This window comes from Podarcis pityusensis (genome assembly GCF_964106645.2).
Source record: "Podarcis pityusensis genome assembly, chromosome: 5".
In the NCBI taxonomy this organism is placed as follows: domain Eukaryota; kingdom Metazoa; phylum Chordata; class Lepidosauria; order Squamata; family Lacertidae; genus Podarcis; species Podarcis pityusensis.
The window spans coordinates 55,738,885-55,765,552 of NC_138032.1; the positions used below are offsets into that span (position 1 = coordinate 55,738,885).

At 40.8% G+C, this 26,668-nt stretch overlaps 1 protein-coding gene across 1 annotated transcript in view; it reads right to left on the reverse strand.

The window, feature by feature from the left end:
• Positions 1 to 13,371: 13,371 nt before the first annotated feature.
• The window catches only part of CHST15 (carbohydrate sulfotransferase 15), a 72,237-nt gene continuing 58,940 nt past the window's right edge, over positions 13,372 to 26,668 (reverse strand). Inside the window, exons 6-8 of the mRNA XM_081005268.1 lie at positions 17,703 to 17,859; positions 16,445 to 16,592; positions 13,372 to 13,984 (exon numbers count right to left, since the gene is read on the reverse strand). Of these exons, the coding sequence (XP_080861394.1) occupies positions 13,794 to 13,984; positions 16,445 to 16,592; positions 17,703 to 17,859 (496 nt within the window). The 3' untranslated portion in view covers positions 13,372 to 13,793. The remainder of the gene's footprint in view (positions 13,985 to 16,444; positions 16,593 to 17,702; positions 17,860 to 26,668) is intronic.

Consider the following 26,668-nt stretch of genomic DNA (forward strand, 5'->3'; position numbering starts at 1 on the left):
CTCACCTCCACTTACATAAGCAAACCTAAGTTTGTCACAATTGCAATGTAGAGCTGCAGCCAACAGAGCACCCCAAACATAGAGCTGAAGCAAATTAAGTCACACTGGCTGAGCATATCTGTGTGACGTTTGTGTTTACAAAAACTTGTTTGTTGCATTTGTACTCTACATTTCAGGTGTTGTCAGAGATTGAGATCTCCTATCTAAGAATAGCTTTTTCCTTAGAATGTGGGAAGCCAGCAGATTGACCGTTGAATTTCCCCAGGTGACAAGGCCACTACTCTCAAATGTATTGGCTCTATCATTGAGCTTTGCTTTGACAAATAACAACAGGAGTGATTCTCCATGTTTTTTGCCTTTTAATGATTTTTTCTCCCTTTTAATTAAAAATGGATCAAAATGTTCAAAAGCATGGTTGAATTAAAGTCAATAGTCAGTATAAACAGAAGTCATTTCCCTTCTCTTAAAACATCTTTGGCACATGCCATGAAAGTGTAATTTACTGAAATGTAACTTGTGCACCTTTTCTTTTTTAAAAAATAAAAGCACTGCAAATGCATAGCAAATAGGTATTTTAAAAATGAAAAGCAGAGCAGCTGCCCCCACGAATCTGAGAAAATTGTAATAACTTTGCTTTCTGCAGGAAGAACTTGGATTTTACATACAGTATAAAAGTGTTCTGTGTAGAAGAGCTTTGTGGTACCATTAGTAACATGTGCTTAGCATTTACCATGGCAACTGCTACTTCAGTAACAAGGAGCAAGCTGAGATCTCCTAGAACCTAGCACACAAGTTTTCATCAATTTCCTATATGCCTGTAATATGTAACTAACAGCTAACTTCCTTTTGTACTATACACAAAGAAGAAAAATCAGTTAAGGAGATTTGGTGGAACTGCAAGATATACTTGTAACACATGTCTGGGCTTCATTGCTCTGCGTGGAAACTTCAGGAGAGCAAGAGCAAAACAATCCAGCCTCTCAGAGAGAGATGGAATCTGAAAGCCACATTGGCTCAGGAGAAATGCACTAAGAATTACATAAATTACATTTATTTCTTTAATTTGCCCCAGCAAAATGGCTATCCTTTCAAAGTCAAGCTGAGGGTTAAAAGACAAATGGTGTGCTTTTGCTGCTGCTTATTATGGTTCATCTTCAATGACTTGCTTCTTTGTCTAACCATTAGGAATCACTATCATCTACAAGGATTCCCAATTGTTTGTGTCTACCCCTGGATGTTCTCTGCAAGCAGCTTTAAAGTATCTGCAAAACCTCATGTCAGTTAAGGTAAATATTTGTGGTTTCTCTGTTTCTTCTTCCCAGTGATCTATTCCTCCCTCCCTCCCTCCCTCCCTCCCTCCCTCTCTCACTCACACACACACACACACACACACACACACACAATGAGCTGAAATGTTTTGAAGGCTAAGAGACAGTCCTTCGAAATCAGGTATGTTCCTGAAAGGACCAGCTGCTCATCTTGCCACTGTGGAAAACTGGCTTCTGCACATCCTTTTCCAACTTGGTACCCTACAGATGTTTTGGACTACAACTCCCATCAGCCCCACTGAGCCTGCCCAATGGCCACAGATTGTGGGAGTTGTAGCTCAGCAATATCTAGAGAGCACCAGGTTGGGGAAGGTTACCTTAGAGCACAGTTAGCCAAGGGGATGTCTTCCAGAGAAGGAGCATAGCTCTTAAGGGGGAAAGGCTATAGCTCTGGGATTGGCGCATATGTTATGCATGCAAAAAGTCCCAGGTTCAATGTAATTTAGTTGTCAATATTTGTTTTTAAAAGTATTACTAGTTTTACCTGTGTTTTATTGATTATTGTTTTATGTAACTCTTAAAATAATTTTGTGGATTTTAGCTGTGTTTTATCAGTAATTCTATTATGCACATCACTTGGAGAGTTTTGTGATTAAGTCGTTTATGAATCTAAATAAGTAAAAATAAATCCCTAGCATGCTCAGTGAAGGCTGGAAAAGGCTCCTGCCTCAGACCCCAGAGCAAGGGTAGGCAACCTAAGGCCTGGGGGCCGGATGTGGCCCAATCGCCTTCTCAATTCGGCCCGCGGGCGGTCTGGGAATCAGTGTGTTTTTACATGAGTAGGATGTGTCCTTTTATTTAAAATGCATCTCTGGGTTGTTTGTGGGCATAGGAATTTGTTCATTAATATATTTTTCCAAATATAGTCCAGCCCACCACATGGTCTGAGGGACGGTGGACCAGCCCACAGCTGAAAAAGGTTGCTGACCCCTGTCTTAGAGACTAACATATTATCCTGAAAACTGAAAGGTTGCTGACCCCTGCCCTAGAGGGCCATTGCCAGTCAGGGACAACAGTATAGAGTTAGAGGGTTCATTGGTCTGACTTACTATAAGGCAGCTTCCTATGTTCAGATCTTGTTGGACTACAACTTCCATCAGAACCTCAAACTCACAATTCCTTTGTCCCCAAATAGAGGAGAGAATTTTGGATGCCAGTTTTGCAGAGCAGAATTTTCTTTGATGCTTACCTCAGCTGTGGGGGTGGGGAGGAATCCATCACTAAACCTATTTTGCCACTTGCAAATAGGTTGGGGGATTTGGAGAGGCTTTTTTTTTTTTTTTTGCTCAGAGCTGCAGAAGTAGTAGTCTGCAGAGGTGGCTTTGCATGGGATGGTTGATCATGTAGCAGTGTGTTTGCGGTCGTCTCTCTCACAGCACAAGCCTATGCATATCTACTCTGACGTAGTTCGATGACATTTACTCAAAGCTAAATTTTATAGGGGACGTGGGTGGCGCTGTGGTCTAAACCACTGAGCCTAGGGCTTGCCGATAAGAAGGTTGGCAATTCAAATCCCCATGACGGGGTGAGCTTCCGTTGCTCGGTCCCAGCTCCTGCCAACCTAGCAGTTCAAAAGCTCGTTAAAGTGCAAGTAGATAAATTGGTACCACTCCGGCGGGAAGGTAAACAGCGTTTCCGTGCGCTGCTCTGGTTCACCAGAAGCAGCTTAGTCATGCTGGCCACATGACCCGGAAAAACTGTCTGCGGACAAACATCAGCTCCCTCGGCCAGTAAAGCAAGATGAGCGCCGCAAGCCAGAGTTGTTCGCGACTGGACTTAACTGTCAGGGGTCCTTTATCTTTACCTTTAAATTTTACAAGGTTACAGCCTCAATCTCTCTATTTCCTACATGTGTCTTACACCTTCAATAGAGAATATCAAATGCTGTAGGTCTCCGTTATACCAGCATGCCTTTCCCCACACTGACTTCAATACTGTATGTTTCTAACTTGTACATACGGTAAATGAAAACTCTTGTTCCTCTGGGTTAAAAACAGCAAACTTTTAAAACTGGTGTAAAAGAAAGCAATAGTGCCCTCTAGTGTTTTGCCAAGCACTGAGCAGAGCTGTGTAATAATGCATCCCAGGGAATTTAATCTAGGGCCATAAATGGATTAGAATTTACTGATTTGTTGCATAACCGATAGCAGGACTGTGCAATTCTCACTGCACTGTATCGTTCATAAATTGCAGAATATCATTGTGATCTGTCAAATTACAATCTGTCTATATCACAGTCCTGGTTATTCAAATCAGTTCTGAGAACACTTACAAGTTCTAATCTGAAAGATTCCCCCCCCCCATCCATATATGAAAGGTATTTCACTCCTCATAAATTAAATAAGATGTATCAGCTGAATCTATTTTGTTGGAGATGCAGGAAATTAAAAGCAGATTATATCACATTTTCTGGAGGTGCATCAAAATAAGAAATTTCTGGGGCAAAGTCCTTAACACAATACAAAGAACAGACCATATCAAGAAATCCAAAATATTTACTTTTTTGTTTACTAAAAACAAAAGTGTGAGACATAGACTTGCAGCCTGTTTCCAGCTTACTTCTGAGAGCTAAGATATACCGTATATCGCACAATTATGGAAAGAAGAAAGACCCCATACATTGAGAGTGGATACAGAAGTCCTGGGAAATTGTTTTGTTAACTAAATTGACCTACCAAAGGAAATAATCAATTAAGCAACAAGAAGATAAATACATGAAAAATAGGCACTTAAAAAAAATACTGGAACACAGAAAAATTTGTGCTTATGTGGAAATCATAAGTTGTTCCTGTGCTATAAAAAAATCATTTTGTGTTAATTTGGGCCTGGCCTCCTCCATCCCAATCCTAAATACTGTGCACATGATTTTTAAAGGAGTATTTGTTCATGTGTGCACATACATAAATTGGAAGAGGAGAAGTAGTAAATTATATACAGGAAAGTTGATGGCATTTCAAAGATTCTTAACATAATGATTATTATTTGATTATATTTCATAACTCCAATGTAAACTATATCCAATTCAAAAAATTCACGCTTGTATGAGATTATTTGCAAACCCTATAATTAATGATTCTTGACTGCACTAGTTTGATTCACTTTCATAATTATCCTTGATGCTTCATAATAATTAAGTGTTTAAAATAAGCGGCATATGTAAAATTTAGAGGGTTCGTTCCAGAGATTTTGACACCCCTGTAGTGAATGAGACAGTGAGCCGGGTTGCCAAATCTGCTTCTCTAGCCAGCTGGTGGGTTGGACTACAATTTAGATTCCTTGTAGTTATTTAACAAGGTTGGCGATGATGCCGGGACTTTTCTCTTCAGCACATTGAAGATTTCCTGCCCTGACTGAGGATTAGAGAAAACTAGGAAATGATGGCCTTTAAAGATGAAGCTCAAACCTACAAAATAAAAAGGATCAAGTAGATCAAGATATTAGCAAATCCACATGCCCTGATTATTCCTCATCAAAAATGCCTCCCTTATTCCCCAATCCAGTTGATTCCCACCCCCCTCCTGACTAAAACCCATCCAAATACTTTACATTCCCTGACAGTGATGATGGCAATTTTAGTTCTCCTGTTGTGCACCTTTCTGTTATGTACTGAAGTTCTCACCCTGGGCCAGCAGGGGGATGCTGTAGATAGTTCAGGTCCACATATGCAAATAAGGGATTGAAAGTGACGTTCAGTGATTGGATAGTTACAGAAAATGGTTACTGTTGCATTCTAGTGGAGCTCTATATAAGCAGGCTGGCTGAACCCTTCAGTTCAGTTCTGTTCTGGCCTGTGAATAAACAAGAGCTGTTTGAAGAATCGCTGTGTTGTCTGATATGTTCACCCACAACTTAACACTTCCCCTGCTGTCTACCCTTCTGGAGCAGCCAAAACAGCACACACTACAGGAATACACAAGAATAGCTCATCGGGATCAGGCCAATAGCCCATCTAATCCATCACTCTGCTCCCAGAGTGGTCAACCAGGTGCCTATAGGATAATGGGAAGCCTGCAAGCAGGACCAGGGTTACTCTTCCCACCTGGGATTCCCAGCAGCTGGCGTTCAGGCAAACTGCCTCCAACAATGGAGGAAGAATATCATGCAACTGTGGTCCATGAACCCCTTCATTCAGAGGGTCCATGGCATGTCCCTTAAAATACATTTGAAAATCGTACAGCATCTTGCTACAACAGGCAGTAATGTTGAGTGTCTGCCAAGAATCTCGGCAATTTTCAAGTAGTCTATAGAGGAAAGTTTGGAAAACATTGGGTCAGACCATGCTTATTGCAAAATGATCTCTGTTGCAGCAAGGCATGCTGGGATGAAGGAGCAACAGCTGTTTTCCCTCTTGAAATATAAAAGCCAGCAGCAATTTGGCTTTGCCACTAGCATTAACCAGAGCCCAGCAGAGAACAGAAGCAAAGAAAAATGGAGATATCTTTATATTAGCAAATCTGAAGTTTAATTTTAGGTGATGCACAAGGCATGGAATATATTGAAGCCAATTTAGGTAGTGATGGGTGCTGAGCATGTTGTTTTTCCCCCTCTGGGACAAAGGTCTGTCATTAGGCAATAAATTGAAAGGTGGTTGTCTTAAACTTTTGGAGCAGCTGCTTTTGATATTCTCTAGTATTCAAAATGTAGCCACGGTGCATATTTGTTTATTTATTTACAGTCTTTATAAATGGAGCTCAGGGTAGTTAAAGTCACAATATACAGTCATAAGTGCAGATGTAGCGTATAGGCAATGTACCTTTTGCAATTGCCACATAACATCATTTCCTGGCCAATCCTTCAGTGTAGCAGCACCAATGTTCTGCAGCTCCCTGGCTGTTAGGATTAGGCAGGTGCTTTCATTGTATTGTTTTCCACGTCTGCTAAAAAGGTTTTTAAAGGCAAGTCTATCCAAGACACATAATTTATGATGCCTTAATAGCAGGATTTCCAATTGTGCCTTTAAGGTATGTCTTTTAATTACAGGCTGCCTTGTTGCGCCATAGTCCTGTAGAAAATAACAGATGCCCCATATTTGCACAGAATAATCCAATGCCACAGATTCATAAAAAAGCCCTTTGTTGTTGTTGCTTTCCAAAATTCTGATCTTGTACGCTGCAGGATCCCAATGGCTTCTATAAACCCCCACCAAGTTGACTTGTGTATGAATCATTTTAAGCACCATTATGTTGATACAGCACAGGGACAAGGCAGCTATTTCATAAAATGTTAATGTTTCAAAGGCAAGCCTGGATAGGGGCTAGAGGAGCTTGTCACTATCGAAAATAACGATTACCATCAGCCTAGGGCAGGGAAGTTTCACACCCAAGAGCCATACTGGAAACTTAGTTACTTTTCATCATCAGAAGAGGCCATGGCAAGATTGCCACTTTTTGTTAATGTACCAGGGAAATCTCCCAGTGCATCTCTTGCTAGCTGAGCCCTCCAGTTGACTAGGGGGATAAAAGGGGGCTGATCTTGCCAAGCCAAATTTATGCTTGCTCTTATACGATATCAGGGGCTCATATTGCATCCATTAATTCCTTTTCAGCATCTCTGGACTGCTTTTCAGAGAAAAACCCAGCTGACATATAACATAAAACATTGCACGACAACATCCTGTTCCACTGCAATGCAGCCATGTTAAACAGCAGTTTCAAACATCTCACAATCCAGTCCAAAACCCATATAAAGCTAACTAAGCCACAGGAAAACCATTTTATGCCAAGCATGCAGAGTCCTCCTCAGACATGTTCAGTCTGAAGAGGGCTTCTAGATGTGCTGAATGTGCTCAAAAATCCCAGCAGTCCAGAACCCTGTGTGATCACGGTGCATGATTATGGGGAGGTTTCTACATGTATTCAACCAAAGCTATATTCAGACATTTGCATGTAATGTAAGACAAGCCCTCATGTTGGGGTCAGGACTTGCAGGCACAGTCCCTTCTCCCCTCCACGTTTTAAACCACTGGGAAACTGGCCCAGTCCTACCTGAGATCTAGCGTGTTTTGTGTTTCTGGTCTTGGTCTTCAGTCCTGACTTGTTCAGTTCTGCCTCCTCAGGTTGTGCTTTCTCTTTGGTCCCTACTCCTGGCTCATTCTACCAGGCCTGCCTTGGGGTTTCCATTCTGTTCTGGATTGCGCTCTAGTCCTGACTCCTAGTTCCCAGTTACGGGCTCAGTCCAGGCCACTGTCCATGCCTTGACACTTTATTTGTATTTTCTAAGCATAGGAATACAGGGAGCTGCCTTATATGGAGTCAAACCATGGCTCAACCTAGTTCAGCATTGCCATTACTGACTGGAAGCAGCTCTCCAGGGTTTCAGGCAACAAGCAGAACTTCCCAGGGATTGGACTTGGGAACTTCTGCATGCAGAACATATGTTCTACCACTGAGCTATTGGACTTTCCCTTATATCAGATCAATAGACAACAGAGATACCATTAAAAGAAAAAGAAACTATACAGGGATACATATGGCATCAAACCATTTCCTGCCATGGTTTGAAACAAAGAACAGCTGATCAGAACACAGTTGTTCTTTGAATATCCTCACTGTGTGTGTTTTGCTGACAGTTATGAAACTATACAGGCTCACAATTTGTTGGTTGGTTGGTTGGCTGGTTGGTTGGTTGGCTGGTTGGTTGGTAGCCCACAAAAGCTTACATCATAATTAATGTGTTAGTGTTTAGATACCACAATAGGTATTTTGTGTTACCTTATTTCATGCGTTATTTTCTGGGAGTAGGGGGCCCTATTTTGGAAATTGCACCAGGCCCCCCCCCTTTAATCTAAATCATAGTTAAGAGTAGACACAGTGAGATCAATTTACTTTAGTGGACCTACTCTGTTTTAGTTGGGTGCAACCAATAGAATATAAACTAATATGATACATGGCAATTCAGCAATTTTCAGTACTCATAGCTGTAGTGTAGATCCACCCTTTTTTGTGATAAAAATGTCCTATATTTAGGTTGAAGAGTCCAGAGAATCGAAACAGCAACCTTCTGTCCACCATACAGATCTAAACTTACTTGAAATAATTTCAGAAAGTCAAAAAAAGAGTTTGAAGTAACAGAGAAGAAACTCCTCTGTTTTGCAAACTTATTGCAAAGAACAGTGTTATGCATGAACGCAAGGTGGCAGCACAGCCCTAGTTTTTCTTCTTTTGAATCTATTATATCAAAGGCCAGCAGAAAAAGAAAGTGCTTTCACTAGGGACAGACATTGTTCAGGGTAACATTAAACACATGTACGTGCTCAATCTGCACAAGGTATCTAATGTAAATTGCTTTCTTGCAAAGAGCTTAGTGTCTTCTTATACACACACACAAAATGCCTCTGGCTTAGTTGGGAAACTTGGTTAATTCTTGGCAAGGTGACAGATGCTTAGCTTGAAGGAACTTCTTTGTTTATCTTGAGATTATTAGGTTGAAAAAAGACATGCCTGAGCCCTGGGATCAACAGGCAACAATGCCTTGTTTTCTACATAAATATAAAAGTCAGTTTGTCTTGGTTCAAGGCTAATTTTTTCTTTGTGGTATGATTATACTCTGTTTCTGCTTCCAACTTTCCAAAACTCATAGATATATTGCAAAGCTTTACTAAAATATTTTTTGCTACCAAAGGCACAAAACAAGAGGTTAGAGGATGTTTTGAAGTCCACCCTTTCCTGAATCTATGTTATCTTCAGCCTCCCCTCGATTCCCACAGTTAAAGAGAAATCAGTGGAACTAAATGAAAAGTCCTAATTAATTTGTATTTTGACAACGTATGAAGCTTGACAAATACTCTGGCAATGGTGCAAAACCTTGGTCCAGGAAATGCTGGTCTTTTACGCTAAAGCGCCACTCTGAATGATAATGCTGCTGGAATATTTGGGATTTGTTCAACTGGTCTTAGTCCAAACCAGATTGCAGTGCCCTGTAGGTTACTCATTATCTCCTTACCCTTGAGAACAGTACGGTCAAAACTCTGAGGCTCGTGGGAACGTGATCCTTGACCATAAGCAAGTACCAAAACATGGGACATATAATGTTGGGAAGGTAGTTTTAAGAACTTGTGGGGAAGTTTTCCCTTACATTTATGATCTCTTTGTAAAAGGAGAGCAAACAGGCCCTGGGTCACACATTTTCACTGGTGGCCCCAGGGCTGGTGAATAACCTCCCTGAAGAAACTCACTACGCAACTGGACTTCGTAATTGCAGACATGCTATTATAACTTTTTACTCTGCAGCTTGTTGGTGTTTGGTGGAAATATTGCTCTTGTTTGCTGTGTTTTATTTTATTACTCATTAGTGCTAGTTTGATTGTACACTGCCTTAGGTATAATTTTTTCACAGAAATGTTATAAATAATATAAAGGTAAAGGGACCCCTGACCATTAGGTCCAGTCGTACCGACTCTGGGGTTGCGGCGCTCATTCTCGCTTTATTGGCCGAGGGAGCTGGCGTACAGCTTCCGGGTCATGTGGCCAGCATGACTAAGCCGCTTCTGGCAAACCAGAGCAGCGCACGGAAACGCCGTTTACCTTCCCGCCGGAGCGGTACCTATTTATCTACTTGCACTTTGACATGCTTTCGAACTGCTAGGTTGGCAGGAGCAGGGACTGAGCAATAGGAGCTCACCCCGTCACGGGGATTCAAACCGCCGACCTTCTGATCAGCAAGTCCTAGGCTCTGTGGTTTAACCCACAGTGCCATCCGCATCCCTTCATAAATAATATATAGAGAGATATATACAGGGCAGACTATCCTGACTAGTAGTGGGGGAGGGGGATAGAGATCTGGGATACATCCACTTGACTCCACTAAGCTCTGCCAGTGGGGCGTGCATCTGAACTACAGTGGAATGGAGGCAGGGAGAGGAAGAGTTGGGCCACCCAAGGATCTGTTGGATCTTAAGCCTGGAGTTGGCACAGCAAAAAAATCAGGGAGGGAGGCTTCTGTCCTAGATGGCATGAGCAGTGGGGCTTCATATATGGCAGTGGCTCCACCATTTTGTTCAGCCCCGCTGCTTGTTGGCCTAGAAGTTAGGACTGCCCCCTTATTGCTCCCTATAACACTAGATCCCTAAGCAAATATACACCCCTGAGCTTACGTTTAGTGGTGCATCATCAGAACTCGCTATGCATTGGGTCCATCTATTTTTTCAGCCTCTAATCTATTTCACTTCTCTTCACTGCGTCACATAACTTGGTGTGAGATTTGGCAGAAAAATAGAACCGCAGCCTAATGGCCAAACTGCCCATTACATGAAGCACACTGTTTAAACCTTCAGTTGGGATCTGCCACTTCATCTCCTTAATGAATGCAGGAGGGCCATGGCAGAATTCACCTCCCCGCTCCACCATTTCCTGCTCCCTCTCTAAAATCACCCTCCCTCCAGGTGCTCTTTGCCCCATAAGGTATCGATGAAGCAAATAGCACATTCTAGATGTCTTTGTTGGTGGTAAAGAAACTGGAGGGAGGATTTAACCCCCTTATCCCACATGCCACAACCCCATCTAGTCTTGACCCAACCACCCCCACACCCTTTTCTTACAAAGGAGAACAGGCAAGTCATAAACATGTGTTGCACAAGGACTTTATGTAACATGTAGTTTGGCCCTATGATGGCTCTCTAGCGTCATGGCTAACAAAGATGCTGAGGAATGTGTGAGATCTGCAGAGAATTACCCTCAACATCCTCCCATACCTCTAATCCACAGCTGCACTCCAAGAAATATTACCTGTCTGCTTTTGCTTTCCCCCTTGAGTGGGATCCATGCTCTTAGGTATCCCTGGGTTTCTATGCAATAATAATGAAGGAAAGAGGCCTTTCAAAGAGGTCTCCAAGAAGCAAATTGGGAATTGTAGGAGAGAAAATGGAAATAAAAATATAACAAAATGGATGAGAGTCTCATGGGTAGGGGTGTGAGAGAGGGAGAGGGGAGGGGTAATGGAGGGAGATTCTGAAGGAAGGCTTCAAGAATGAATGTCTACAATGAAGATCTCATCACACTGCTCCAGGGTCCTAAGGGCTGTTTTCCTTTGGAGTTAATGGTGATGGTGGTTGTTTTCTTTTGTATGTTTTTTTGTTTTGTTTTTGCAGTGTGCGATATGCTTTTATCTGTGCTTGCATGGCAACAATACTTTTTATGTGTTAAGTTAAAATTGATCTTACCAATGTGCTTGCATTAGTATTTTGAATGCTACAGTTAATATTCCCTTTACATTTTGGAATCAATACCTTTGGAGGGGGGATGGGACAAATTCTCCATCTCTTTTTGTCTTTCAGAACTTTCATGTACTGTATGTTACTGAGGTGCCAGCTAACTGGCTAGGGCTGAGCTTCCTGAATGGTCCTGGGGACAAGAAACACTTTCTGAGGGAGCGGTGTGAGAAGGCAGCCGATGATCATTCCCTCCTGGTCCCACTCATCCCCATCTCTTTGAAAGCCAAGTGGAGAACTGCATTGCTAGGTGGGTGCCAGTGTTTATACTTCCTCTCTTTTTTATATGGTTATTAATGATGTTGCTGTTGGGAGAGCATAGATTATCCAGTAAACTAGTTAAGCTGATGTAAGCTAGGTCTCATGGCAGCTATCTTAATTGTGGTGTAGGCCTAGCTTGCACATTGATTGGTTGTGTAGCCCAGGGATGTCTACTCCACAGGCTGTATTTAGCCTAAGTTATATGTGGTGGTCCCCAAGACCTCCAATAATGCAGTGTTTGTGGTGGCAAAAAGAGAAGGGGAGGAACCACTCTGCTATTGACTGGCAATGTGTGCAAAGCAACCCTCAGAGGTTTTCAGAGTAGTTAAGCCTCAGCATTTGTGGTTGAGAAGCCAATAACAGAGTCGGCTTCAGAATCATAGGTATGTCGCCTGTTGCTACTGCAGTCACAACAGCTTGTATCAGATACACATCTCAGATAAGCATCCTGCCACCTTCCATGGGAAAGCTGGGGCACCATTTTGCTTTACTGTGGGCTGTGATGTGTTACTTCCATTGAGTCCTTCCTGGGGAAAGTTTCTTTCTTTTTCTTTTCTTTCTCATGCAAAACATTTTTTTAACTAGTAGCCATTGAGAAGGGTATATGGGGTGTTGAGAAGGGGTAGTATCTCTGGTGGGGGAATCATCGTGCTCCTTCTAGAGTAGTTTGTCTGTCTTTGGTTCCCACCCTGCACTCAACTCTCACCTGTGGCTCCTAGAAGCTGTTAGCATGTGACAGAGGCCACATCCCAGGAAACTGCTTTGACTGGCTGACTAAACCAGTTGAGGGTAGCCAATGGGTCTCAAACCCTTGTTCAGATAGGGGCTTCCCCTGCATGAGGGGGAGATAATGTGAATAAGTACTACTTCAGAATGAATTACTTGGACCTTGAGCAGTTCCTTGGCTGGAAGGCTCAAGGAGCAAATAAAAAAAACTCATTGGTCTAGAATGGATAGTGAGGGAAGTCAACTCAATATGTGTATGCATGAATTTGTGTGTGTATGAGTATGTGTGGGGAATTTGTATTCTGTGTGTATGCATGCACAAGTTAGAGCGAGTGCATGTTTGGTGGCCCAAACCACTTTGTCCTAGTATGTGGCCATTCTTAATAATCAGGCCTAATCATCAGGATTTTAGGCTGTGTACTTCAGTGGAATATTGTAATTCTATAGCTAGATCTGCTCTTAGCTTTTGGATGAGGCCCATATTGCATAGGAATAGAAACAGCACATAACTATACAAAACAAAAAGCAAAGCTAATAATTTCCCTCCCTCTTCTTTTATTTTATTTGATTGTAAACTTTTTATGATTGGATCATATCCTTACATCAGTTTGAAAGTCAGCCCTCTTTTCAATTAATATTTTAGAGTAAGTCACCATTGAGAAATTTCTTCTCTTGATCACTGTTACAGGGGAAGGATTCATTCTGCTCTGGGCTTACTAAAACACAATCATCCATTAAAAAGTTACTTGGTTTTGAATTAAGTTACACAGCTCAGGCAGATTCAATAGGTTTATTATGGGCAAAGAGAACACATATTGAAGAGTTTGTTGAAATTAAAAACAGACTTCCAGATGAAAATCAATTAACTTTTAATGGTTAAAAAGCTGTTTTGAATAGTTTCAAAAGAATGCAAGACATATCTTAAAAAGTAGAATGAATGTGCATTTTTAGGTGGCTAGTGCTTTCTGTACTGTAACAATAGCTTAAAAATGGCATTTCAAAAACCATAACCACAGAATGCGAGACTGCTTCATATCAAGGCTATTGGTGCACTGTTTGCTGAGAGAGAGAAAAGTTTACAAAAGACATTGATAGAGCTTAATGTTCTTCTATGGCAAATCTGATATAACTTCATTGACATATTGTATGCTGAACATGGAGACAAAGATTTAACTGCAGGCTTGCTTGGCCTCAGAGTGGGCAATTGCTTGCACCTGAAAACAAGATTTAAAAATAATCCCAAGCACTGTGTTTGTGGCACCGGAATTGACACATCAGGATTTTTTCCATAAAAAAGCTTCATCAGAAAGAACTTGAGCCAGTTTTGTGTTGAAAGGCTGATAGAAATCTCGTAGAATTTCCTTTGTGATAGGTAACATAGGGCCCAAATTGCGATCTTCAGGCCTCCTAGTGTTTGATGCAGGACTTTTGGTAATTAGAGCTTCTTCTTTTTCACTTAGAGCACCTGTAGTAAAATTAAGAAAAGGAAAAAGATAACCACAAAATATGCTTGTATAGCTTTCTGTTATGCATTTCCTCAAACATTTCCAAATTAAGTGACATGAGATGTATAAACGTGGCTTTTGGACATTATAGCTTGTTGTCTGAACAGGAAGCATGACTTCTTGGCAGTGCCTGAAGCACACACCATCCCTTCTATTAGGACCAAACTATACATGGCATGAAATGTTTGCAAGCATTTACTATACAAGATTTTGGTTTTTAAATTGTTGTTCTTTTGTTCTTTTCGGCTGGTAGGGATAAGCAAGATACAGCCCCATGGAATGTAGAGAGGAAGCTTAGCCTTTTCTGTACATGCTGTGATGTACCCCCATCCGCAACCGCTATTGATGCCAATGGAAACTTCTCTGCTAGGGCTAATATAGCAGCTTTGGAAAGAACATATATGAAGAAGAGCTCTCTGCTGGATCAGGCCAAAGGCACATCTAGTCCTGTGCCCTGTTCTCACAGTAGCAAACCAGATGCTTGTGGAAAGCCTAGAAGCAGGACTTGAGCACAACAACACACTCCCTACTTGTGATTCCCGGAAACTGGTATTCAGAAGCCTGCTGTCTCCAACAGTGGAGACAGAACATTGTCATCATGGCTAGTAGCCACTGATAGCCTTATGCTCCTTGAAGTTGTCATTAAGGACCTTTTTCAGTGCAACTTCATTATGTGAGGAAAGGGTTAATTCTACCCTTCTCTTGCACAATGGCTCTGGTTATGTTCACTTACATTCCCATTCTCATACTATTTAAGGAAGGGAATTCATGCATATTGAATGCTTGCCTGCATTTAACCTCAGAACATTGTTTGCCCCTTAGGAGCATGATCTTGAGATGCAGAAATAGGAGTTCTAACCATTTTGTCCTACTCAAGAGTAGGCCCATTGAAAAGATTGGATATAATTAACTTTGGGCCTTTAATTTCAGTGAGTCTACTCTGAATAGAACTTAGCTGGATACAACCCTAGGTATGTTAGTGCAAAGGGACCATGTGAAAACATGAAGAGTGTGGCTCCTGTTCCACTTGCAAGCTGTAGTGTACAAGCCATTCTAAGTAAATATGTGTTCTTTTCTTTCTTTACACAATGTAAAAAAAATAATTCCCTGCTGGTGCTGGATCGTTCTAGCTCAACACCCTAATTCCCACATATTAATACAAGTTTAATGTAACTGTTCTACTCCAGGTTATGTTCTGTAGCATTTAGACAGTTTTTAAATGCTTAAAAATTAACTGCATTTAAAACATAAGATGATTCCATCCCCCATGTATCACTTAAATCATTTTGCATTGTAAGCAGTATGAATTGTTCATCTATTTTTAAAATGTCTAAACCAACCTTCATCCAAACAGAATAAATCCTTATGGCTGATTGTTTTCTCGGAACAATTTAGCATAAAATAATCATGAATGTACATTCCTTCTCCTTTTTTCCTAAAAGTTGTCCTCTTATGATGGAGCTCCTGATGTCAGGAAGCATTTATGTCACTCATGCATAGAGGTCCAGCACACCCTCATGCAAAAATGATAGCAATTCACTTTTGAAATATATTACATGCTGCAACCTTTTGATGATCTAAAGCAGAGGTAGGCCACTTTGACATCTGGGTGGAGCTGAATACAAGCCCAGGAATCAGCTCCACTTGGGAGCTCCTAAGTGGAGCAGTTCCCAGCAGGACTTACATCGGTGCCATTTAAACAAAAAACACCAAACCCAAGTCCCATTTGTAGGGGAACAATTGGAACCACACTCAAATGCTCCCGATTGTTCCTTTGCAGCTGCAGCTTTCCCTTACCCACAGATGACAGCATGTGGACATGGCAAAAGAAAAAATGGCCTCATGGGCCAAATTAGAATCCCTGGTGGGCCTAATTTAGCCTGTGGGCCATGGTTCCCCATGCCTGATTCCCAAGCCTGACCTAAAGGCTGCTATTTAGCATAGCAGCACATGTTGATCAGTTTCCACATAGAAATGGTTCACTGAAGGCCATTTTTGATATAGATAATCACTAAATTGCTCCATGTGGAGGGGGGGGTGTGCAGCCATAACTTGATGCAACTGCACTACTTCATAGGTCTGTACATCTGCCAGTTCTTACAATGAACATGCAACATTCTTAAATGGAATAGTCTTATACAATCTGTATAGGAAAGCATGTGGCAAGTGACCCAAAGGTAACATGAACCTGTGGATTAAAATTAAATTTAAAATAGAATACCTCTTGGTTAAGATACAAAGAATGGCTAAATTTAAGCAACTTGTTTTTCTTTAAATTTGAATATATGTGATCTAACTACAGAGCAATTACCAGGGACCGTCTGAGAGCAGATTTAGGAAGGGGGCTGAAGCAGAGCCTTAGAAAAACAGGGCAATTTCATTAAATGTGCTTTAATCAGAAAGGTCAGAAAATTTCCTACCTAAATCCAGGAACTGGAACACCATATGCATAGTAAACTTAACGTTGGATGCATGATCCTCCAAGCGGAGAACTAGTATTTGATCTTTATTAAAAACTGTCAGCCAGTCCAAGAGAAAAACAACATACAGACCAACCTGGAGCCTTACCTAAAAGAATGAAAAACAAAATAAATTATTGTTTTAAGAAAACACTCCAAATGAATTGGCCATGGCAGACAACAATAAGGGAGATTATGCAAGGCATAGCTTTATTGCAGGAATGTGACATACTCATGGGTCACCGTATGTGCTATAGCAGATGACTCCCATTCCTGAAATTAGACTTTGGAAGGTTAACTTCTTATCTCCGCCTCTGCACCCATAATAGGCTTGAAAGACAGCAAAAAACATTTTTAAAGCCTAAATTGAGATGGGGAGAAAGTGAGTGTGCATGTGTTGTGCATCCTTTCAGGGCTCATGTGTACAGCTGCAGCACTTCCATTGTACCCACAACAGTTTATCTGGTTTGCAAATGTGCCCACGGAACCAGAAAAGTTGGCAACCCTGGCATACATGCATCAGGGAAGCCCAGTGGGGAGGTGATACTTCTCCCTCATCTGGTATGCTGCCCTCCGATACTGGAGGCAGCATGCAGCCACCATGGCGAACAGCCATTAGATTTGTTTAATCCCCTTTGAAAGCCATATCTTGTGGCAGCAAATTTTATATCTTAAATATGCATTGTGTGAAGAAGTACTTCTGACTTTCCAACATTCAGCTTCATTGGATAGTCTCTTGTTCTAGACCAGTGTTCTGAGCAAAGTAGAAAAATGCCCCCATCTTCATTTTCATTATGCCATGCATAATTCTATACACCTCTATCATGTTCCCCTTTACTTCCCTTTCCCTCCAGACTAAAAAGACCCAAATGCTGTAAAGGTTCCTCACAGGGGAGAAAGGGGATAGTACATGAATGCACCCATTAATGCTCTAGCTGGGTGCTCACTTGATGGAATGCTCCTTTCTTACCAAAGATAAACAGTTAAATCCCCAATTTAGAATTAGATTCAGCCTTTTGTCTTCTGTGTGGATGGATTTGTTTTTAAGCAGAAAGACTTTGTCATATGAACCACCAGGTTCAAACACAAGTTGGGTTTTTTCTGGTGGTTTTTTTTTCATTCTATAATGTATTTGTTACATACTCTAATATGATAATACCAGCTTCATGAAATTCTATTGTCTAAGAATCATATCAAGTGAGAACTGAAATGTACGTACGGGCATGGCATTGTTAATGGTGTTGTTGTACACACAGGCTCTCAGGGAGTAATCTGCCAGGCAATTTTCAAAGAGCTGCAGTGATTCAGCCACTTTCTCATGGAAGTCTTCTACAGATTTGTTAGCACTTGCAAAGTAAAGATAATCAGAATACAATCTGTAAATGAAATAACACAGGAACAATTGAAGCACAATTGCAGCTAAGCCATCCCACATCATCTTCATCATAGTAATAAACCAATAGCTATTGTCCAGGCAAGAAAAGAAAAGGAAGAGTGCTATTTGTATAGTAAGGCTGTGCTTTAATTATTGTTTATTCCAGCAGAAGTCTCACAGCTCCATTCCGAAGAAAATTAAACTGAAATGCCAGGCTGATCCAAGTTGCCTACCTGGCAAAGGAATCCTACAAATACCTCACTTTAGTGGAGTGTACTTCCCAAACATCTTCCCTCCATCTCTTTGGTCATGCCAGGGGAGTCAGATGAGAAAAAATATTACAGGAACAAGATCTAATAATACTATTACTTGTCTTCTCTTTGCTAACTTACCATTTTTATCTCTCAAACTAGCCATATGAACCACACGATTCAGATCTTGACCCCATATTGCTCCTTGTAGACTATATTCCTTGCTGCTCTTATTCATTCTTGTAGCTTTTGCTACCACTTTTATATTGATTATCCCAGTCGCATGGCCACTCTCATTAGTCTTGCTTGCTTATTAGTCACTCCTTTCTTCGATTCCCCATCTTCAGTTATCTTACTCTCAAGCCTCCCTCACCTCCAAATACCCTTCCTTCAGGGTCTTATTTTCCAGTCCAGTGTCCACCGAACACTCTTTTTCAGCCACCTCTCCTCTGGTCTCACTATCTGTTGATTCCCTCCTGCTGTGGCCCCTTCCTTGACCTGTGCCTGCTACACAAAGTCACACTCATCCCTTGGAACCACTTTGACCTTGGAATTTTGATACAGCCCGCTGTCATCTTTAGCTTTAAAAGATGTTTTAAGGTAAAACACCTGCTAGCAGCTTCAAGCTTGTTTACTTTGAAAGATATCCCCCCTTCCTTTCATGTGACGAATAAAAACTCTATTGATTTTCATGAGAAGGAGGAAAAGAGAGTGCAGCAGAGATGTCAGAACAGCCAGAGGTGGGAAAGGAGGGTCTCACTAACTGCTGTGTCTCTGTGTGGTATGTTATAACAACAGAGCCATGTACAAATGGGAAGCTCTGTCTGTAGGTGTAATGAAAACAAACAGAAAAATGTGCCACTCCCAGCTCATATTTCACTGACAATACAGCCGTGCTGAATATTTGGCTGTGCTTAATATTTTGCTGCCTTAGGCAGCCGCCTGTTTTACTGTGCATGAAATAGTTGGCTGTGAAACTGGAAGATATGAGAAAAACAGGAAGGATGGAGCCAGCCGATTCATTAAATGCGGCACTTTGAAACATAAACAATTTTTCCCCCCCTCACTTTCCCTGCAGAAATGTGTGTGTAGAAGAAGGTTAGAGCTCACTAAAAGCACATTATCAAAAGAAATCGAGAAAGGTGAAGTTTGCAATTTCTGCCTTGAGTAACATCAGTGCTAGCTAATAGCGCTTACTATCTAGGTTAGACAGGCGAGAGGGTGGCCAAGAAAGTGAGCCAAAAGGATGGCTGGCATATGCGGCTCATTTAGATGGCTCTTTCTTGCCAACACCATTTAATCACATTCTCTAGATCAGAGGTGGGGAACCTGTGGCCATCCAGATGTTGATGGGCTACCAATCATGCTGGCTAGGGCTAATGGGAGTTGTGGTTTAACAAAATCTGGAGGACTGCAGTTTCTTTATGCTTGCTGAAGATGGCAGGGAACTTAAACAGATAAAAATAAACAACATATCCATATCCACAACAATACATATCCATTCCAAAATAGAACACGAGTATGAAATTCTGTCTCAGAATTAAAATCTAATCTTATAGGAGGGCATCAGCTTTCTGTACTTACATAACCATGAAGTTACCCCCTAGAGTTTAGGATCAAGAAATAAGAATTGCAACTAAAGCTAGTCACAATTGTGATAGGGCAGAAATTACTTTAATGTCTGGGATAATCTGAACATATGGCAACCCGTGCTGGGAGCGTCATTTTAAAATAGCTCAAAAACTTCCCCAAAAAAAAAATGGGGGGGGGGGGAGCTTAACAACTTTCCTGTCCGGATTTTCACTTTCTGAAATATGGTAACCCTAAATTGATATTACTATTATGCAATGCTAATCTTTGCACTTAAGCAAAATATTAGCTGTTATGGGTTTATCTTGATACCAAGGGACATTCCTCAAAAAACCGGGGATCTCTCATTCATTTTTATTATAATCAACTTCAAATATGTTTCTCTCTGTGTGCTTTCTGTTATTATCACTTGTCTGAATATTAGCAGAACTATGCCCAGCACAGTATGCTCTGTCAATGGTCTATCAGTTATATATTTTAGTGAATTGTTTTTGTTTTAAAAAAGTATATCTTAAAAGACCAATCAGATTCTTATAACCAATTTTCCCATTACAGGAAACTCATGCCTATATCTTGGTTAAGTACAATGACCTTTAGAAAGGGTCTTATCTCCTTCTCCAAACCCCTTAACTGAAATCAATCTCCTTTCTGATGACCTTTTCCTGAATAGTCTGTTTATGTATGTGTGTCACAACAGAATCCTATATATGTGTCTACTCTACAGAGATCAGTGGGACATACTCCCAGGTAAGTATGGATTAAGATTGCAGCCTTAGTTTCTCTTGGTAGAACATTTCTCCAAAGAGGGAATGAAACTGATTTTCCCAAGAGTTGTTAGAGATACATATGTCATGTTTGTATGTCCAGATAAAATACGGTTTATGCACAAGCCTTGAGCTCTCAAAACTCCCCTCCCTCTGCATGTCCAAGAGGGGGACTTTGCAAGATTTTGCTGAACTAAGGAACCTGGTTCACATTGACTATGGTTTATTGAAGCAGTACAGCTTCAGAAACCAAGGTTACAACTTCCTATGTTTTTGAGACGTTCCATGATTAGAGTTATACCACAGTCCCTGCCTCAGAGAAAAGGAGGTTAAAACTGTTAGCTAACTAAAGGGTTTATTAAAATGAAAAGCTTAGGAAGTCCTTCTCCCAGATGCAGGGGAGAAGAGATGGGAGTGTGCAAGTCTGAAGCACACCCTACACAGTTTAGTGATTAAACTATGGTACAGAAAGGGAACTCCATGTAGACAGTGGAGTGTCCACAAACTCCTTGTCAGGAGATTCTCATATTCTAATGAAATCTGTATAAGTTGTAGGATATTTCCTTATTTATCTTGCATTGTGGGACATCTTTATAAAAACCAAATCTTTGCTGATGAGAATTTCAGCTGCTCTTGCTACTTATGGCTCACTTGTTGCTGTTACCAACTGCCATAATCTATCACAATTAAGTGTAGGTGCACATGACTGCCTCTTCATCAGAAAAGATTGCAGAGGAAATGGAACCTAGCATAAAAAGTGGAACCATTTCTTTCAAGCACAGTTCCATATTTCAATTCTATCAGCATAAATACTTGGTTCTTGATGTGTTCCCTATGTTAACAATTTTGCGGAAGCTGTTTAATGATAGCAAAAATGAAAGGCTGAACCAAGCTTTAAATAAATGTTCACGGGTGGTCACATGGGCCTGCAGCTCTCAACAGTGTGTCTGTTCCTCTTCCCTCTGTGTTGTCATGGTACAGAAATGTTTTTCCACAACTAAGGAAACATGCAGCTGCATGGTAGCTGCCTGCTTGTCTCTCTAATGCCAGCGGGAAAAGAGAAGGAAAACAAAGGCATTGGAAAGGAAAAGTGAGTGAGCAGGCATGCCATAACACAACAGTCACATGAAGTGCTAGGGCAGCAGAAGAGCAACTGCAAGTTCAGCTGCCATAGTGTTCTGTTGCATTTCTAAGTTTAAACTATTAAATAAATTGCTGTATGAATCCCCTTGTTCGTGCAGATTCTAGAAAAGGAAAATATGTGCACTGCAGCTACTGCTGGAATATTAAGGGGAATAGCACCAATGAGGAATATCTAGGCATTACCACAACTATGGCCATTGTATTCTCTTCCAGCACCCAAGATAACTCAGATTCTCTTTTGGCCAAATACTAATATCTCTGAAGATATTTACAGCTGAGCTACGTGATCCATCATTATAGAATTCCATGGCTCAAAATGACTGGAAGTCAATTAGTTTACAGGGGGAAGCAATGCTGTATATCAGTGCACAACTTTTCTAGACATAAAACACATTTAACTCCAGTCCAGTTTAGGACTCTTAGTTTTTCTTTCTCCATCCCTACAGCATTCCTCTAAAGAAAACCCCAAAACAATTAAATAAATAGTAACAATAATATTGGTGTAACCTCCCTTAGGTTAGGATGAAACCAGCATGTGGGTCTTTACTCTACCCATCAAATATTTACATTATGGCAAGGCACAGTTATGCTACTTGGCTGTCAGGAATAAAGAATTTACAATTCAGCAGTACATATAGGGTTAGATTTATCCCGTGGTGAGAGAAAAAGCACAATCTATTGTAATGGAAACTGTATCCATTACAAGTGGACAAAATTGGTATCTCCCAAGTTAAGGGGTATATTACGATATGAGACAGACACTAAAGCAACAGCTGGTGAATATTAGAGTCATATTGCAGAGCATTTCCAGATCATTTACAGAAGAAAGCCACTTCATCCAGCTCTCTTGCATACAATTACCATCTGTTAACATTCAGAGCCCACAAAATATATTTATCAAGTCAACAGTGCACTGTCTGCCATGCAGGGGGCCATGAGGTGACTTGGGCAATGGGGAGCACTACTGTTGACAGCTCTTATTCTATATAGTGCTGCTGATGAGAATAGAATTCTAATAAGGAAAACATTCACATCAGGCGGTAGTGTGTTTTCCCTATGACTATCTTTCAAAAAAGAAAAAAGAAATTAAAAGCCAATTTACATTCTGGTATTTGATTTTTATATATGTGGCCATGATGCATGAAATGCTGATGGCACTGGAAACTGATTTACCACCTTTTCTCCCATTTGGAAAAAATGACTGATCTGGAAAGAGGCAGAGCTATGGACACAAATCAAATGAGACAAGGCAAATAGTCTATGAGCCTGGTCAGATTTTACTTCCTCCCCTACTTCCCAATGTACCTCCTTTTCACAGGGGGGAAATGAATGAACCATACGTTCATCCATTTATTTGAATGTGGCATGACTAAAACTTCTTACTAGGAATTTAATGTCACAATGGGCCAGTTTAAGATTTACATCTTCCCTTGTATGAGGAAAAGAACATGTGATCTTGTATGAATCCACAGCTCTCCCTAAGTTTAAGCTGATCAGAAACAGCATATGAACAGAACCTTTAAATAGGGATAAAAGTTATCATTTCCCTACAAAAATAATCTCATTCCTAAATTCCACAAGTTACTATTTTCAACCAGTGGTGCAAGTAATTATAGCCTCTTTAATAGTTTTATACCCCGACCCCCCTTCTCTTTAGATGCTAATGTGTATTACTTCACAAATGTGGTAAGCTAGCCCTCCTATATATAGAGTCTCTCTTGTTCAGTCTGCTGAGTTTGACCTTCCAGCTCTGTTCTAACCAGCACCACTGTGTTAGAGATGAACAAAAATTCCCATGTTCCACTTGGAAAATCATTTGAGTTTTCCAAGCATTTCCACTGAGAACATTTTATTTTCAAGTACTCACAAAAGCCTTCGAGCTTTTGTGAATGCTTGAAAATAAAATGTTCACAAAAATCCAATGTGCCCATTGAACTCAATACAGACATGATGCCTCCATTAGTTTTAATAGACAGATTGAAACCTGTTGTGTACCGCAAAATGGCAGATGAAGGACAAAAAGTGATAACAGCTGGGAGCAGCTCCTGCTTGAAATCACGGAGAGCTGTTATCAGTCGCTGTCAACAAGACTGAGCTAGATGGACCAGCGGTCTGATATGTTAATGTTTCAACAGGCAGATATGAACCTGTGGCATTCTCTCAAACACCTGGCAGGAGGGCAACAAGCAGTGCACTATCTAAGAAACTTTAGGACTATTCCTTGGGAACTGAAGCCAGCACATTGAAGCCTTGGGGAAGAGGGGAACAGAACTGATGCAGGAGACTTGCTCAAGTCACCTTAGAGAAAAGCTTCTGATCCTGCAACTGTAGTATTCTCATTGCACAAAAGTAAGCAACAGTGAGTGATATTGCAGTGGTAGGGAAGCCTGCTTGTTTCTTTTTAAATACAAAAGGGGAGATATGTGCCATGAGGCTAGAAAGGAGGAGCACATAGACTTGTGGGAGACAACTATGTGCTCCCTTGCACCACTTTTTCTTTTCAAGGATTACACAAATGCCTGTATAGCATTGTGGTAGGAATGGAGAAGGCATGGAAATCATAGCTGACAGAACCAAGAAAAAGAACCACAACCACAAATACAAATACACCTTAGAGTTGGGGGTCCTAAACTATGGTCCATAAAATTCACCCAGGTGGTCTGTGGATTTGCAGTTGAAGATGACATATTCATCACATTAAATATAAGTATTGATTTTTGAATTGTACTTTTATTGCTTCTTTTGTTTCACATTTTGCATTTTATTATATTACAATCTGAATCCTATGGCATTCAAACTGCAATACAATGAAGTACAACATATGAGAAAAAAGAGCAATTAAAATACAATTAAGAATCATATAGCATCTAGCACAGCACATTTCAATTGCTACAACAGGCAGAAAAAATAATTAAGTGATCCACCAAGACCCTGGGCAATCTTCAAGGGGTCCATGAGGTGGAGTGTGGACAGTTTGAAAACCACTGCCTTTGAGTGCATAAGCTCACATCAAAAGATGTGGCTGAGTATTACAGATGATATTTTCCCTTACTATCCTTGCCTGGGGCCTGCAGAGCAACATATATTGCTTTCCAATATATGTTGCTAGCCTCTGCCTAAAATATACACAAAAGAAGAAAAGAACTGAGCATGCCTTTAGTAAACTGAGGAAACTTAAATATTTCCAGGAAACAAATGTTCAAGCTAGAAATAAGCAATACTTTGACCAAAAAAAACAATGGAATAACAGGTGGGGGTTGGGAACTGAATTTCAGCTGTCCTGCATTCCTCAGATGTCCAAAGTTCTTTGTAGTTTCACCTCTTTCTTCCGTAACAGTAAAAGGATGAAAGTCATGGAATCCACTCCTAATAATGATTTATATACTCAGAGGAATGGTTGTTTGAAATTTAAAGCTTTGTTCTGATTTATCCCAAACTAATTATAAAAAGCAGACCTCAGCACTAGTGGGCCTTGCCAGGATGTAAGAGACCAAACGCCAATGCCAAGCCTGGATGTGGTGACCTTAATATAATATTACTATTATCTGTCATTTTACATATGATGAGACGTCTTTTGAATATATTTAATGAGACCTGAGCTTAACCATATCATCAAGCCTTTTTTACTTAAATCCTTAGGAAAAGACCGTGCTATATTGTTCCATAAAACTGTCTGTACCTGTTGCCATGGGTTCTTTCAGGAGGAAGAGCAGGACAGAAATGTTACGAATAAATAATAATAGAATACCATGTGACTGTTGAAATAAATCACTTTACCATTTTAAAAAGGTGAGAATTGGACCATGCAATACAAGGCAAACAAGTCCTTATATCTCACCAAAAACAGGGATATTAAGAAGCCGGTGGAATCCTGTGAAGAGGGTTAAAATATTTATTCCCATATTACTGCTAAGGAGTACATGTCAGCAAAGCCTGAAGAACTGTGTTTCCTTTTCTTTCACTACAACTTGGAGTGGACTCTTGACCAAGGTACACACTACCTTGTGCAGGGGAGGAAAACCTGTTGACCTTTATTTCTATGCCTTATAGCAGATGGGATACATTTGCCTTTTTCACACTGAAATTGCCCTAAGCAACTGGGATCTCCACACAGTTCTCGGTTTCCATAGTTACCTGCATCTCTGCTAATGTCAACAAGATGAAAGATTATCTGTTATGGGAGTTTTACTTGTTCAATTTTACAACTCGTATCAGTTCAGATTGCATACTGTATTAACTCTTTCCCAGATCATGCTCAAGAATTAAAGGCATTCAAAGTTTCTCCAATATATGGAAATCAGGATTGAAAATGTGATTAAATAATTCAGAATGGGAAGTCAAAGCTACCGGAGACTGTAATTCACCTTATTCTGAACACTAAGCAAAACAAGGAACATTCGTCCTTTGGTCCAGGGCTACATGCCAGTGGTGGGTGTGGCTACTCCACCCTCTCGCATGCACACACACATCTTCCTAAGGTAAGCTAAATGAATTAGCTGACAGGGAGAGGCAGGTGTCTTACTGCCCCCCTCATCAAATGATCAATCTGATAGTGAGGGGACAATTTGCATCAGGGCTGGGTGGAGAGGTTCAAACCTCTCTGCCCTCTGTCGTACCATGTCTCCTTTAAATTTTCTTTTCTGTATTGCTGTCACCAATGTTGTTGAAGTCTTGGGGGATTGCATCAGGCTACTGGGCTACAGGTAAGCCATCTCTATTCTAGAGCTTCCTAAAGAATCCATTTCTACACTAAAAACACTATAGCTTTCCAGATTGTATTAGCCATATTAAAAACAAGTTTTTTAAAAACAATGGATTCAATGACGTGGTACGAGTGTTTATGGAGTCGAGTTGCGGTGGTGAGTTATGTTGGATTGATTTATTGGTTTGGCGTGACCCCCGCTAATTGATTTACGATCCACAATTAGCTCTTTATGCCCGGCGCGCTTCCTCCTAGCTGCGCCACTCAGCTCCGTCTCCAGTAGCTCTCCAGTCACGCCTCAGCAGAGTTGAACACAGCGGTGAAACTGTCACGTAGCTTCCACTTAGCTTCCGACAAACA